Source organism: Carassius gibelio, chromosome B13 (genome assembly GCF_023724105.1).
Source record: "Carassius gibelio isolate Cgi1373 ecotype wild population from Czech Republic chromosome B13, carGib1.2-hapl.c, whole genome shotgun sequence".
NCBI classification, from domain to species: Eukaryota; Metazoa; Chordata; class Actinopteri; order Cypriniformes; family Cyprinidae; genus Carassius; species Carassius gibelio.
The window spans coordinates 28,473,049-28,489,381 of record NC_068408.1 but is presented as its reverse complement, the minus strand read 5'-3'; the positions used below and the strand labels follow the sequence as shown (position 1 = coordinate 28,489,381).

The 16,333-nt window shown below is 36.0% G+C and overlaps 1 protein-coding gene across 2 annotated transcripts in view; it reads right to left on the bottom strand.

Moving 5' to 3' along the window:
* LOC127970069 (exportin-5) overlaps window positions 1-16,333 on the bottom strand; it is a 173,632-nt gene that overhangs the window by 82,932 nt on the left and 74,367 nt on the right. For both annotated transcript variants that reach the window (XM_052572303.1, XM_052572304.1), the window contains exon 26: window positions 10,536-10,582. In XM_052572303.1, coding sequence (XP_052428263.1) covers window positions 10,536-10,582 — 47 coding nt within the window. The remainder of the gene's footprint in view (window positions 1-10,535; window positions 10,583-16,333) is intronic.

Sequence of the window (16,333 nt, the reverse complement as noted above, 5' to 3'; positions counted from 1 at the left end):
TTGAAACAACCAGGACTCTTCCTAGAGCTTTCCTCCAAAACTGAGCAATTGATAGAAAAGAGCTTGGTTAGAGTAGTGAACAAGAAGCTGATGGTCATTCTAGATGAGCACCTTGATCATATGTAGAGACAGGAGAAACCTAGAGAAGAACAAAAATCACTGCAACCCTCCACTGAACTGTGCTTTATGGCTGTGTGGCCAAATTCAATCCTCTCTTCAGTCAAGACACATGAAAAAACACCTGGGTGTGAGGAGAAGAAATATATAAACATATAAATGGCTAAAGTCTAATAACACTGTAATTTGCACAAACTGGGCTACAATAATATGCGAGCAGCATGTATATACAGTACATGATTGCATTATTGAGAAAGCAACTTTTAAGCCTGGTTGGTGAAAAACTCGTATTTTGAAGTCACTGAAAACAAGGCCATAAAAAGACTTTTGTAAACTGGGTCTTGTAGCTTAGAGTTTTTGCTTCTAAATGATGTAAAAATCATTGTTTACTCGCTCACAGAATACAATTTTTGATTACAATTTTCTACAACAATTTTTGAGTAAAAAGGGTCTATGCGAAAAGGCGTATGATTCACACCTGAAAAAACCAAAAGGCCCGCATAATGAGCCTTTCAGTCAGGTATGTGACTGGGAGGGAAGAGTTTCAAACAAGAATGTGAGGACAAAATAAATTTAAATTTTTTAAAATTTAGAATATATTTAGCTATCAAACAAAATAACTTGAGATTCATTTGCAAGTACAGTTTAACAGTTTATTAGGAACAAAGCTGACTTTTTAGCATCATTACTCCAGTCACATGATCTTTTTTTTTTTTTATCATTATTATGTTGAAAAGAGTGGAGATTTTTTTCTTTCAGGTTTTTTTGATTAATAGAAAAGTTCATAAGAATAGCATTGTTTGTAACGGGATAAATGTCTTTATCATCACTTGTGTGCTAAATTAAAGTTTTAATTTAATGCTAAATGTTTATATGTAATTTCTATATATACTGACTCAAGCTTTTGAATGGTATAGTGTTTATTGTTACACTTGGAGTAAGACTAGAGTAATGATGCTGAAAATGTAGCTTTGATAACTTTTGAAAGAGACTCATGGGAATGTGTCTCGCTTGGTCTTAAGGCTGATTTATACTTCTGCATCGGAATTACGCCGTAGCCTTTTACACCAAAGGCTATGTTTCAGGTTTCATTTATACTTCTGCGTCGCTGTCCGCATCGACTTGCAGTACACATGCAAAACTCTAGCCTGCAGTGTCCATGGGCATGTTGCTTGTGTAACCTGCAGTACCACAACAAAAGCCAAAGAAGAAGCGGCTCGTCAGAGAAGCATTATAGCAGTGACGGCGGCAAATAAATATCAAGCCATTAAATCATTATTAACAAAAGGAGACAACATAGGACAACATATATATATATATATATAAACCTTGAGGTACAGTCTCATTGCTTTGTTTGCTGTGATGTGGGCTTTTCACGCTGCACGTGAACAATTATAATATCTATAGCGTGCTCAACGCTTGGGCTTGGTTGCATTAGATGTAATGAAGGAAGATGTGAAATACTGGACAATCACGTTGGTTTCATATGGATTACTTTATCATAGAATATTTGTTTTCATTAAGACTTGCTTAGTTTAAAAGATGACGTCAAGAATTCTATAGATATATTTCTCATGTCTCTGAGTATTTGCTTAGTTACAGTTAATTTTAATGACTCGTTTCTAAATGAAGATCACGCAGATCAGTGCGGCAGTGCACACTTTTTGTTTTCTTTATTTTAGAAATGCACAAAGTGTAGTTGTTAACGTGTGTATACAAAAAGTACACCATTTACAGACTACTGATAATAGCTCTTATCTGTACAATCAAAACTAAAAGTGTAATTTATTTTCAGTGTTATCAAAGGACGATGCCACAAAAAGCGTATCCACCCCAGAGGATTAAACCACATAAACACATTGCATTACACAAAATACACAAAATGATGTTCTTTTTAGCAACATCATATGACCCCTTTAGAGGTACAGGTTGTAGGACCTGCCACTAGAGGGCACACTACCAAAACACTTTCACTTTCACACTTTCATAATTTTATTATATCAAATAAGACCCGAGTAATGGATGGTTTACAACAAAATTTTTAGTCATAGATATTAGAATATTTGTCCAATTCAATGGTGTAATAACAGCACAGTTTCAAGTGTTCGGTAATAATAAATGTTATTTTGAACTTACCAAAATTATTTGCAATAATGATTGATTCATATTTCTGTATAACACTAACTGTATTTATTTACATTGTTTAACCACTAAATAAAAAAATAAAAAATAAAAAACAGTGTAAATAAAGCATTAAATAACCAAATGTAATAACACTGCACCTACATAATATTTTGTCTTCAAAAACAATAATTGGGCATACATAAAGTTCAATGATTAGCGCGAGTAGATTACATACATGGTCAATGCAAAGACGCGATCAGACTATGGATCAGACGCGTCCTCTTTCCATCTAGAAAATGCAACACCGATATTGATCCTTGCTCTTTCTCTACTCTTGTCCCAAACTCTTCTTGGGTCATTTGTCCACGACACTGTTGTGGCACAGTAAAGGCAGTAGCAAAGGTTAACTAATGTCATTGACAGGTGACTGCACTGCCCCGTGTCACTGTTTAGAATGGGAATTTTCTCATTATTTACAAGTAGTTGAATACATTAGAGATATTGTTAGTAATCAGCTGGACAAAATATATAACACTAGCCTAGTGTTTTTTGGATATTTTACTGCAAATATCTTGCAAATTGTACCTTTAATGGAATGATACTCTAAATAATGGCAGTTAGGTATATGGAATGATACTCTAAAACTGCCAGTTAGGTGGTGATACACTAACTAGACATCCAAAACGCCGCTTTTACCGCCACTTCTACCGCCGCCGCCTCGGTGTAAAGTGCATTTGCAGCCTTTGACCGCTGAGTGGCGCTTTAACCACAAGTTATCAAACAAGCGCTTAAGCACATTTTTGCAAATAGACGTCAGTTTTGCCTTTGATTACAATTGACTGCTTCAGTCACGGAAAATGAAAGAAAAACACTATAGTTTAAATATTTAATATATTTAATATTTAAAACTCACAGAAGAAAGTTTGGTATTTATGAAGTTATATGCATTTCTTAGAACCAGAAAGAGAAAGAGTCTGTGTTTATATTTTCTAAGCTACATGGTATTAAACCATATTTTAGATTGGACACATTTAAAAGGTGTGCAGTATTATTTATATTATATTAATTATGCATTATATTATTCGAAATAAATTGTGGTTTACTTTGCATCCGAGCATTAAAAGTGGTAGCCTATTTTAGGGGGGTAGGCTACATGGATTAATATGCAAAATGTCAATATTTTAATATATTATGCCTATATTTTAATTTATATTTTAAATATAAATATATTTTTTCCTTTAATAAAACAACATGCGTTTTTGTTATTCGTTGCCTGCCCTTTATTTTGACATAACCTATTGGGAAAAAGACATTTGTCTGTAAACTGATTAAGAAATTGTTGCATGTTTAAATATGAAGTAGTGTATAATTTCGTTCCCATTACTTAGGCCTAATTTGCCTAAAGCAAGAAACGAATAAAATTAAACCGGCACGATTAAATCTTTGAAACTCTAAAGAATTAATAAAACGTCCTCACAATTAAACGCAAGTTCTCTCATTATAATCAACAACATTCACAAGATGTAAAAAAAAAAAGCTTTAGTAATTGATAACTAAAGTAATTTTAAAGTGAAACTTCTTTACTTGCTTTTAAAGTAGGGTAATATCATATGGCCTAAAAAATGCAAAACTAATAACATTTTAAGCATTAGCTACATCTTTAATTGCTGCTTTCTGCTGTGAAAATTTTGTTTGTGGTGAAAATAACATCTTTGTCAGTTATTTTATCTAAACAGATCGATTAACTTCTTCAAGATTTCAAAATCAGATAGCATGCTGATAATGTAGCACTGTAAGCAGTGTTGTGCCTGAACGCGTTCATTGAAGGATAGTTCATGAACTTGTTCATATTTTGGGCGAACGTGAACTGAACGTGCTGTATTAATGCCTGATGAACGTTACTGTCAGCTCGTTCATTCTGGTGTCTGTGAATGGCACGCTCTCTCAGGTTAACTTCGTTCAATAGGGTGCCAGATTTCTATAGAGCCTTCCAGGCGAAAAACCGGCTAAAAACACCGTAAACGGGTCTTAATATGTAGCGGAGAAAACAAAAAAACAAAAAACATCGAGGCGACAGCAGCATGTAGCAAGAAGGCGTATGATCATTTAAAAGAACTTTATGATATTTATGACAAGGTCGGTGAGAATGGGAGACAAAGCATTAAAGCAATAAGAGGGAAATGCTGTCCCCTCAATGCTAATGTAAACCCTGGTTGGATAAGGATTCAAAATTGGATATGAAGATGAAATCTGACGCATAGCTTCATTGTTAAAACTGATAAAAATAATTGCTGTCTGTGATTCTATATTGGCTGTTGCAATAATTTTGAAAGATAATAGCTCGCAGCAACATATTGAAAAAAAGGAACTGTGTGAACTTAGTTAAAAATTTTGTAGTTTGAACTATGAACTGAACTATAGATCATTTTAAAATTTGTGAATTGAACTTTGAACTAATTCATGTAGAAACTTTCCCAACACTGACTGTAAGATTACATTTGTTTGAACGCATTATTGCGAAAGCGATTGAGTGTGAATCTGTTTAAATCATGCTTTAACCCGAAAATAATCAGTAAAAGAAACAGACAGACTCTTAACATCCCGCTCGACTCTTGCAGTCAACCTTCTGATCAAGCTAAATATGTTGGCTGTTGTCATGAATTTTACTCGTGATAAGATCATATTTAAATGTTTGTGCAAAAATTATTAATTTTCATTAATGACAGGGAGGCACCGTCTCATCACTTTAATTTTTCATGATAATGAATGTATAATTTTTTAATTAACATAATATGTGTCTCACATAGGTACATTAAAAATATATCTACAGAAAGCTTGAAATGTTTTTAAACGAAAAGGAATAGTGTAATGTGTGAATGTTGCATTTCTCTCGTCGGAGAGAGCCAGCACTGTGAATATAACCAAAACAACAGTCCTATATAAACCGGTTCAGCAAGTGAAAGCCTCATAAGACACTGTCCATATGAAAGAGCACCTTTATCTCGACCCCCACCAGCCATGAATAACTATCCAAAACCCAACCCCCTCCAGCTGAACAGAATTCGGTCTGTGTTTTGGCTCTGAGGAACGGTGTGTTACTGTGCTGAAACATGTCTGCACTACACTTCATAAATTTCTCGCAGCCCATATTATTATTTTCACAAGACCATAATGATAATAACAAATCATCAATTAATAATTAATCATTATTTTTTTTCGAAAATCATTGTTATTTGTGATCGTGGATGTTTGCGGGAGGCTTTAAGACCAAGCTGAGTCCTCTGTTCCCGCCTCACAGCGCACGGGTCTCCGAGGCTTCACTGTGTGGTTTGACTTTACTGAATCAGATTGAGGCGAACTTATCGATAATGAGCCCAACATTTAGCAAGGCAGGAAAATTCTAACGGAAGGAAGACGTATATCATTGAGCTAATGCTGTTAAAGAGAGAGAGAGAAGTCTAGGACTATTCTTAAACTTGGAGCTCATTATATTGAAGTACAAATCCAAACACCAGAAATGTTATGCATTTCATGAATAATGAAATGTTATGAAAATTATGCATTTTATTTATTCACATGCTGTATTATTAATTTCACAGTATTTTTACCACCTAAATGACTAATCTTTAAAGTCACAATTCTATAATGGTCAAAATTACTCAGGCCAATGGTATTTTTTAATGACATTATTTTATTATTATTATTATTATTATTATTATTTGAATAATTGTAGCTTACATTAATAGGTAAAGCAAAACAAATATTTGGATTGTCCCTTATTTTCTCCCTTGTTTTCCTAAAGAATAAACACGTATTTTTTACAAGAATAAACATGATAACATATTATTAATTAATAAAAATAATTTAAGCAATTCAAACCATTTTTTAAACTTGAATTTAAATACTATTAAACTAACTTTAAATTCTCCAGGAGTTTATAAGTAAAAAAAAAAAAATTCTAAATGAACTTGTGTTAACAATATAATTAGAACTAACAATATAATTCGATTTTTTAAAATGAACAATTCCTGTATAAAATGGGACAGCAGCCTTTATATCAGTGGTTCTCAACCTTTTTTTCCTCTACGCATATAATTTACATATTACGTCAGCAATACAAACCAACCTGATGTATAATATTATAGCCTAACTATTATGATATATAATCTATAACATTCATTGAAATAAACAATTCTACTCCCCATAAATAAAACACCTGATGCTGTCGGGAGCTGACCAATTTTGTGAGATTCAGCTTGAAAGGAGTAACACAAAGAAGTTGCGATTGTAACGCCTGTGTTATACTTTCCACATGAGCAATCCGGACGTGTACACGGCCAGCGCGGACGCAGACTTCTTCAATTTATAGCCTACTTCTGAATGTGCAGACTGATGGCCAGCACTGCAATTGCCCAGAATTATTGCACATCGCTGTCTTTATATTCTTTTATTGACCGATTGCACAGGTTCGAGTAGCAATGAGCCTCTTCACTCTGCCTGAACATGTGCAATTTTGCTTTTGAAGCCTATTGACCACGCGCACCTGTCCGCGCGGTCATCTGCTCAGAGCCTCGGCACACACTCTCTAAAGGCGATTCACAGTTTGTACATTGTGTTCATTCGCTGGCATTTTTTGAATTTCTTTTTTTTTTTTTTTTTTTTTTTTTTCTTAAAAAACAATTTTGTCCATTCTGATGCGCAATTTTACCTTAAAGGCAATTTTATTATCATAACATTTTACAAACTGATAAAGTTTTTATTTATTTTTTTTATTTTCTTTCTTCATTCAGCATGTAAAATTTAAAATTTAATTTAAATTTTATTCAGCATGTGGTGCAGGCCACATTTGAATTCATGACGGGCCGCGGGTTGAGAACCACTGCTTTATATCAAATATTTTTAAATCATCCACAGCTGAGCTTTGCTGGAGGCTTATCTGTGCCAGATCGCGTGAAGTGAATGTAATGGACAAAGTCATTTTCAGATGCAATGAAAAAAAAAAAAAACATGGATAACCTAGATTAGTCCCAGGCTCTGTTCTGAAGTAAAATAATTATAATTACTGTTAACCAAGAGTAACACATTTTAACAGATTAATCGCCTATTTTCATTTGCTAAATGTTTTCTTTATTTTTTATTTTTTAAACACGCTAAAAAATAAATTAAGTTTGTCAGAGGAAACAAATATATGAGTCGTGTATAGGTTTCATTTTAACGGATCAATCACCTATTTTCGTTTGCTGCATGTTTGTTTTTTTAAACACGCTAAAAAATTTATCAGAGTTTGTGAGAGGAAAAAAATAGGCTATTAGAAAATATTTTACAACAAATCCTTTAAATTTAACAAATTTATCAGAAAACAATAATTAAAAATATATAATTCTAGTGGATAAATATAATTGCAGTATATAATAATATAGGCTAAGTAATAAAAAAAAATAATAATAATAAGTATAATAATAATAATAATAAGCCAAGCATAAGGTAAGCTTGGGCTTTCTCAATCGTGAGAAATCAAACGTTTCCATATTTGTGATGTTGCCCATTTGAAGCTTAACTATTATTCATGAGGTAAATAGGCTGTGTGCTTTTCAGTATCGTTGAAAAAAAAACAATTAACAATATGTCAAAGTGCTCTCGCCGAATGTCTGGTGAACGACTGCTGTTTCCAGTGAATATGTGTGCGAGGCACCAGCATGATCAAACAGCTGAAACAAATAATACTTAATTTTTGGTCACACATAAGGCATAATTCAAAAATGCTGGTAGTTTGAAAAATCAAGAATAATAACAGAGTTAATACTAATTATTGCTAAATGCTGGACCGTTCCCATTTCGCTCTGCATATGGAACCTGAAGATTTTTTTAAACCAAGAATGAACCGAAATGAAAATGAAATTAAAACATTTAGCTTATATATATATATATATATATATATATATATATATATATATATATATTAGGGGTGTAACGATACGCGTATTCGTATTGAACCGTTCGGTACGACGCTTTCGGTTCGGTACGCGGTACGCATTATGTATACCGAACGGTTCGTTGGAGTAATTAATTATATTTGAAAAAAAAAAAAAAAGAGAGAGAGAGAGAGAAATATAATGATATGCGTTCAACAAGGTAGCCCAATAACCCAAACAACGTAACAGGCAACGCCCCTGACACTCCCGAAGAAGAAAAAAACACCATCTTATATGTTTATGTTAGGCTACTCAGCAGGCGCTCGCTCACTCAGTACGCGCGGAAGGCTCGTTGCAAAATAGCCAATGCGTTTAACAGACTAGAAATGAGAAGATCCTCCAATAACCAACAGGTCTGGTGTTTGGGTGCACTTTGGATTCCCTTTAAGCTATAATGGTGATGGCAAGAGAGTGGTGGATAAAAAAACAACGGTATGTCGCATCTGCAACATGACAGGGTACACCAGCGGGATTACAAAAAAAAAAAAAAAAAAAACAGCGGGAATATCTGGGATATATGCGTCAGTACTATCTGGGAAAAGACGAAAAAAAGGAGAAACATGCACGCAGCAAACTATCCCTGCAGCATTTAGACACTATAGCTTACAGGGAATCCAACCCAAACACCAGACCTGTTGGTTATTTTAGGATCTTATATTTCTGGTCTGTTAAATGCATTCGACATTTTGCAACGAGCCTTCAGCGCGTGCTGAGTGAGCGAGCGCCTTAGGGGCCGTTCACATATCGTACCTAAAAACGCATGGAAAACGCTAAGCGCGTCTTTCTCCTCCTTTCCAAAGCGCTCGGGCAGAAGCGCTCATGAGGCGTCTGTCTTTGCTAAGCAACAATGACGTGCTCTCTCCATGAGACGCGGAAATTTCAGCGAAGGATAAATGGATTTGCAGCTCTAAAAATCGCTTGCAGTAGCTCTGCTACTGAATTTATTTCAAAATTGCAATCCATATACAACTATGATCAGCTGTTCCTTCATCTTGGCTGAGCTCTCAACGTTGATACGGGAAAGGATGAAGCTGATTGGTTGGTTCTTGTCACATGACCCGCGGTGCGCTTGCGGCATTCTGAAAAGTTGAGATGTTTTTACATTTTGCTGTATCTAAAACGTACCGAACCGAACCGAACCGAACCGTGACATCAGTGTATCGTATCGAACCGAACCGTGAATTTTGTGAACCGTTACACCCCTAATATATATATATATATATATATAAGCGCAGCGGTAAGCCCCAGATAGGCTGGCCACCTACTGTATATTTTTTCTATTGCTTTAATCTGTAAAAAGATAGTTTAGATTTCACGTTTCACCTATTTATACAGTAAATCACACAACAGCTATTTCATGTTTTAGATGTTTTTACAGCATTCAAGGTTAACTCTAATGCTGCCAATCAGTAGGTGTAATCACTTACTGTGATGTCAAATGCTATTTATAAAATTAATCTGTAAACACATTCATGGATTTATTCTTTATTCTACACCACTCTGTCCCTTCTCCGATCATCATGCTCTGATGATTTCCTGGTTTTACGAAGCTCATCCCTCAGAAATATGCAATGGGCACAGATTGGTTAGATGGCCCAGTGTGTTGAGATTCCCTAAAGTGCACCCCTCACCTCAGTGGCATGTGCTCCGGTGCTTTATTTTAAACAATACTTGTGAAACTTGTGAACCCATTAGTATCGCTAGAAGACAGAATCATGATTAATATATGAATAGATATTTTTGAGCACCCATAGTTTTGACGGCAGGCAACAACTCTTCAGCCCCTTTCACACTGCACATTGGACTTTTTTTACCAGGTGTTTTGAAGGCAAATCAATGTTTGTGGCAGAAAAAATGTGTGCAAACTGTAACAAAGCAGAAATCAGTTAGTTCCGTTTGCCAGCTTAAGCGAAAGTTAACGTGCCTAGCGTTTTTGACTCTTATATTACACGTCACACCCTGATGTCACGTGTCTTTACGGAACCTTTACGGGTTGTGTGTGAATGCATGCACATATTCCAGGTAATTACTGGCAGTGTGAAAGTGCAAAATCTAGCGACCCGGGACAATTGCCGGGACATATTACCCGTGTTTTATTCGGAATCGCAGTTTGAAAGGGGCCTTCTTCTTCTATAAAGCAGTGCAACATAGCCTTGCCCACTTTGTTGCATGTTCCCAGGGGAGGGGTTTATGTAAATGTATACACAATAAATGTAAAAAAAAGTTTGTCAACTTGAAAACAGTGTATACATTTTCAGAACTATAAACAAAACAATATGCATGCAAATATTTATGGTAGTATCAATAACTCAAAGGTCTTACCACAGACTGGTCCGTTGGTTGACAATCTGCCACCGAAAGTTCAGTCTCTGTTTTCAACAAAGTAAAAAATAGGAGATAACATTAGGAAAATCCTTCTCTGCAGTCAATATTGTTTTTTAGTAATTTACAGGAATGACAACTGCATTCTACAACCAGATTAACTCCCAAAAATTCACTAGGGATGTAACGATAACCGATTTGACGTTAAATCATGTTAGAAAGTATGAGGCCTGGGAATGGCACAAATTGCACAAAAGTCACAGAGGAATTTCTGTTGGGTTTTGTACGCACAGATTTTTTTGTATGTAATGGTGTGTTACATGAGTTTACTGATTTTCGTACATGTAAAATGTAGCTTGAGGAGCACTCCATTGAATGTATACAGGTGGCGCTATTGAGCCATTTTATCACATCCACTTCTGAAACCCATATCAGATGTACATTAGGGGTGTAAGAAAATATCGATACACATGAGTATCACAATATTTTGTTTGGCGATACTGTATCGATTCTCAAAAACGTAATATCGATATATATATATAAATCTTACAAGACTAATGCCAATTGTTTCGTTTTCAGCTGGTCCCGTGTGGGCCTCTTCACGTGTCGCGGCCTGTTTTTAATCAGTCTATGGTCGCTGCAAGCGGCGGAACTGAGGCTGCAGTTTCTCTCTTTTTAGGGGCATATGTATATATATATATAAATTAAACAATTTAACTGTGACATTATAATATAAGACCAATATTAAAATGTTCAGAAAAACATCCCTATGGTTGCACAAAGTTCATTTTTTTAATTACTGTTTTATGTGTTTTATAATAATTTGACAACTTTTAATATATGCAATAATATAAATCCATTAATTGACAGCACCATTGGATCTAAAGGTATCAAACCAACTGTAAAATATACAGAATATCATTCAGTATGATGCTCAAGGCATAGTTTTTCAAATTATGTGTCTTTGTTTTTATATGAATTATATATATCCATATTTTTCAACTGTTTATATACTGCACCCACTTTAATTAAACTAACACCATTTGAGATAAAGGTATCAAACCAACTATTATATTCTTCAATGCACAAGGGCTTGATATTGTTACAGGGACTGATGATTGCAAATGCAGATCCCACTGTGTTCTGGTTAACAGTTTTTATTTATTTATTTATTTATGCTATGGTTTACTTATGGTGGTGTTCTTAATGACAGCTTTCCTTACAATATATACTATTCCTAAAATAAGAAATATCCCAATATATCGCCTTGCTTACAGTATCGTAGTGTATCACAATATATCGTATTGCTGTATCGTGATACGTAACGTATCGCCAGATTCTTGGCAATACACAGCCCTAATGTGCATTTTTGCAAGTTCTGGTGTGTGTGTAAAATGTATATAATTATTAATATAAACAAATAGATATAGTTATAACAAGTGGGGCAGGGCTGAGAGCTGTGGGAGCAAAGCGAGGCAGGTGGAGTTTAACAATAATGAGCCTGAATTTACTTTGTGTTAGGCAGTCATCCATAAGGGGCTGCCGCTTACTTTCATTTTACTGTTTATTTTCATTATGCGTTTCAATATTCGTAGATTCCCACTTCCTTCTAAAAAAAATAGTAAACAGTACGATTAGAACGATTTTCCTGTTTTTACCATAAAATTGCATTATATACAGAAATCACATACTCCATCTCTCCTGATCTCTCTCCCTCTCCAAGACTCACATACAGTTTGCAGACACGTTTAACATATGCTCTGACGAATTTGTCAGTAACATCATTTAACAACTTAAAATACATGACAAGTAAGGTAACAACGGAGCTGTTTGTTAAGAAAATTAATAAAGTTTCACTATTAGTAGAGACATTGCTGCCAAACACTTTTGAGAGACGCAGACTCACAGAGGTAGGTAAATTCAACCGTAATAAAGATGAATGAATGAAATTCCTAAGGGGTTGCCTTTTAACCTCTGGTCTCCACAGAAATCTTTGTCAAGAGAATGACACAGAAAAAGGGCTGTGCGATATGGACAAAAAAAACCTATCACGGTTTTTAGATAAATTTTGCGATTTCGATTTTAATCACGATTTTGACACACACAGACATGCTTTACAGTCATAAATGCATTCAGTATAAATTTTACACATATTTCCAAAAGAAAACCAATGAGAGCTTTATCTCTAGCTTACTGTAGCGGTGCCTCAGGTGTTATGTGTTTTGCCCAATATATTTATTGCCCAAGGGTCACTGTACGCATCTGCAGTGCGTATACAGTAAGTTATGTGTAAGCAGTTCAGAAGCAGCAACGAGAGTGCATTATTGTAACGCAAAAGCACATTAAAATAATGTGCAAGCGCGAATCTATCCACTCGCACCAGTGATGCGCGGGTCAATGTATTAAAAACCTGCATCGACCGACGTTTTCAACTAACCCGCCCGCAACTCGGACCGCAAAAAAATAACAATTAAATATTGTACCCGACCCGCATTTTTAAAAAGCAGTAAATGCTCATCGTAGCGTCAATGGGCCATAGAAATGTAGGCAAAACTAACTAGGCAAAAAAAAACAAAAAAAAACAACAAAACTTAATATATTATAATTTTGTCAAGCATTTTAAAAAATCGTCAGTAAGCTCATAATTTGTACTAAAATAGTCTAGTCTGGCTATGTCTATTTGTATGTTTCTGCAAAGTCAGCAGACATGAGCTCGTGAGCGGAGAGCGCATTTCTGAATATCCCGATCCGCTCACTCATTCCGTGGGGTCTCGCTCAACCCAGAACGGCCTGTTGGTTCGAAAATATGCAAGGAGTCATTTAATTGAGTAGTAATAAACTGGTGTATTCTGTGTTGCTGCAGAGATGAAGTTGACGATGGAGACTCGCCATGAATGCCAGAGAGAAATGCACATTTCATATGAATTACATCATCAGAGAGTAGCCCATTTATTTTGGTTTGAATATTTTCGTTTAAAATTAGACATTTCAAGCTTTCTGTAATATATAGCCTATATTTCTCAAAACTGGGAGGCACATGCTGAGAATTCACATGCAATGCAAGTGATCGTGCCAGCGCCTTATTACATTGTCTGCTTGGCTATATATATTCTTATTTATTAAATACGGGCAACTGATTGATAAAACATTGATCAAAATTAAGATACAATTTATATAAAACAAAACTTAATGAAGTCTTCAAAATCATGTTTTACCAAAAACAGCGCTGTTGTTCCCCATGCAGTCTTCTTTGCCGCCTCCATCTCTACTTGCAGACTGAGCTCGTGCGTCATCTTCATGCCAGTTATTCAGCCAATAAAGTGTAGGTGTAACAGAAATGAGTCGAACCAGACAAATTAAAGAGTCTATCAAAGCGATGTTTGAAACACAAGAGCCGAATTCCTCAGGAAGTCATAAATCAGTTCTAGTGCCACAAGAACCAAGCAAGATGACCAACCAACTTGTTCACACAACAGCTTTCAACATTAAGAACCACTAGAACAATTATTTACAATTTCAATTCGAAGAAGAGAAATTTGGTGTCAAATTTGTTGTTCGTAATTGAAATGCAACGCTGGACATCACATGGAAACCCATGAGTTAAACACTTCCATTGACTCCCCCCCCCCCCCCCCCCCACCTAGCAGAACCAGACTGAAATTCCTAAGGGGGGGAAGGGCTTTAAACCTCTGTCTTCACAGAAAAGTCTTTGTCATGAGAATGGCAAAGAAACTGCTTTTGTACATATATATGGACCAGAATGAACTCAAAAAGACTCATAAAATAATCAGTCCATCGCATCACTCCATATTCATTTATGTGTAACCCACACATTTGACTATCATGTTATAATCACTTATTGTGTATGTTTTTTTTTAATGACTATGGCATAGCTTAACGATTTATAATTGTGTTTGGTATGTGTGTGATCGAATCTTCTTGCTTGAATTAGCCCTGACAATAATTTATTTGTCCCATGTATCGTATTCGTGTTATAGGAATCATGTCCAAAATTAGACCCTGCAAGGCAGGAAAATTCGGACCACATGCTTGGTAAGATAAACAAATGATTTATGATACCCCCGAGCCAAGACAATATCTGATTGGTCAAGACAACATTTGAGGTGTGGCCAACAGGCCACTTTAAATACCTAGGACACCATGAAATCTTGCTTTTAGTCTGCTTTAGTCTCTAGCTATGCTGCTGCTATTAGCCATGTCTGCTTCTAGTCTCTAGCTATGCTTCTGCTAGCTTGTAGCTTCTAGCCATGCTGTTTGTCACCACTGTTCTTTGAGCGCGGTTCCTGCGTGCTTCAGCCTGCACGCCTGCTGCTACTTAGCCACGATGAGAAGGAACACAACCTAGTCTCGTCAAACTTTATTTATTTTCTTTTCCGTTTGAGAGTTTCGTGTTCTGAGTTAAGTTTTGTAACGTCGAGTCTCCGACGCCTGACTTCGGGTGCCCGTTCAACTTCAACCAGTGCACACGACTCTGCACTCTGCAATGCCCAACAACCACGGGCTTCCCAAGATGTCACTTCAGCCACTACTGAACTTCCAGCCAATCAGCGACACCGGGATACCCCTTACAATGGGAGTCCCTTTCACAGGAAACGAAGGCAATGTATCCCCAGATATGTGTTGTGCTGGTGTATCTAATATAATTTTAGTCACATTGAGGAACTCAATGCAAGGGCTAATTGCGTGATTGATGGTTGTTCATGTCTATGCAATTTAACGTATTGCTGTAAACTTGGGATTCCATATTTCCATTCTCTTAAACTCATCTTTCCCTAACTTTCGATCTTCCTGCAACTTGTGTGAATGTGTGGGTGCGTGCGTTTATGTGTTAGATTAGCTTATATGTCTTAGATTTAACTAATAAAGCCTTATTCATATTGAAAAGAGAAGTATCTTGTGTTTTGTGCTTACAAGTTAATGTCTTAAACTGCCGATCTTGTTACTGTGCTAATTGATAGTGTTTCACTATAGTTTGGATATTAGTATCCAGCGCAGATTTGATGTTAAACGGCTCGTTCACTGAATCGCAGGGCGTCTAAGTGACCAGCCGTGAAACAGTGATTCTGTTCAAATTCCCTTTAAAATCTTAAATGATTCCCTTTGAGCTAAATTGACCTGTTTCCGTTACATAGGCCTATGTATTTAAAAAATGCGACCGCGACCCGAATATCAATAAAAATATTTTTGAATGACTCATAACCACGGGCACCTGCTCATTTGGGATCAACCCGCGCATCACTGACTCGCACGCAGATTTCATTTGCTCCGTTAACAAAACCAGATGCGCTTGCTCAGATCATAGACTGTAAAAGGATCAGATATATGCTGCCTTACAACGTGTCTCCTCTCGCTCAACCTGTGTCCTGTGCACTCACAACTCTCTCTGTGCTCTTGTGCAAGATATTAAATCTTTTCGCACCTTTCTATTTATAACTTTTTCTGTTTTCGTCTTTTTACTGTGTGCAGTGTGAACGTTCTGTTCCGTTAACATGGGCTCGAAAAAAAAAAATGATACGCATCACAGTGTGTGTGAACCTGGAGTTAGGCACATGCCCAGTCTGCTCTCAGTGCACTGCTTTCGTGCTCCACTCAGGTGCGCTGCATCCTGATTGGTTCAGATTACATACTGCAGGAGGTCAGGGCTGCAGAAAATCGTGCTATAAGGCGATTTAGAAATCGCGCACACTCAAATCGCGATTTTATTTCGATTTCGATTAATCGCACAGCCCTACACAGAAACTGTCTTTTCTACATATATATGGACCAAAATTAACTCA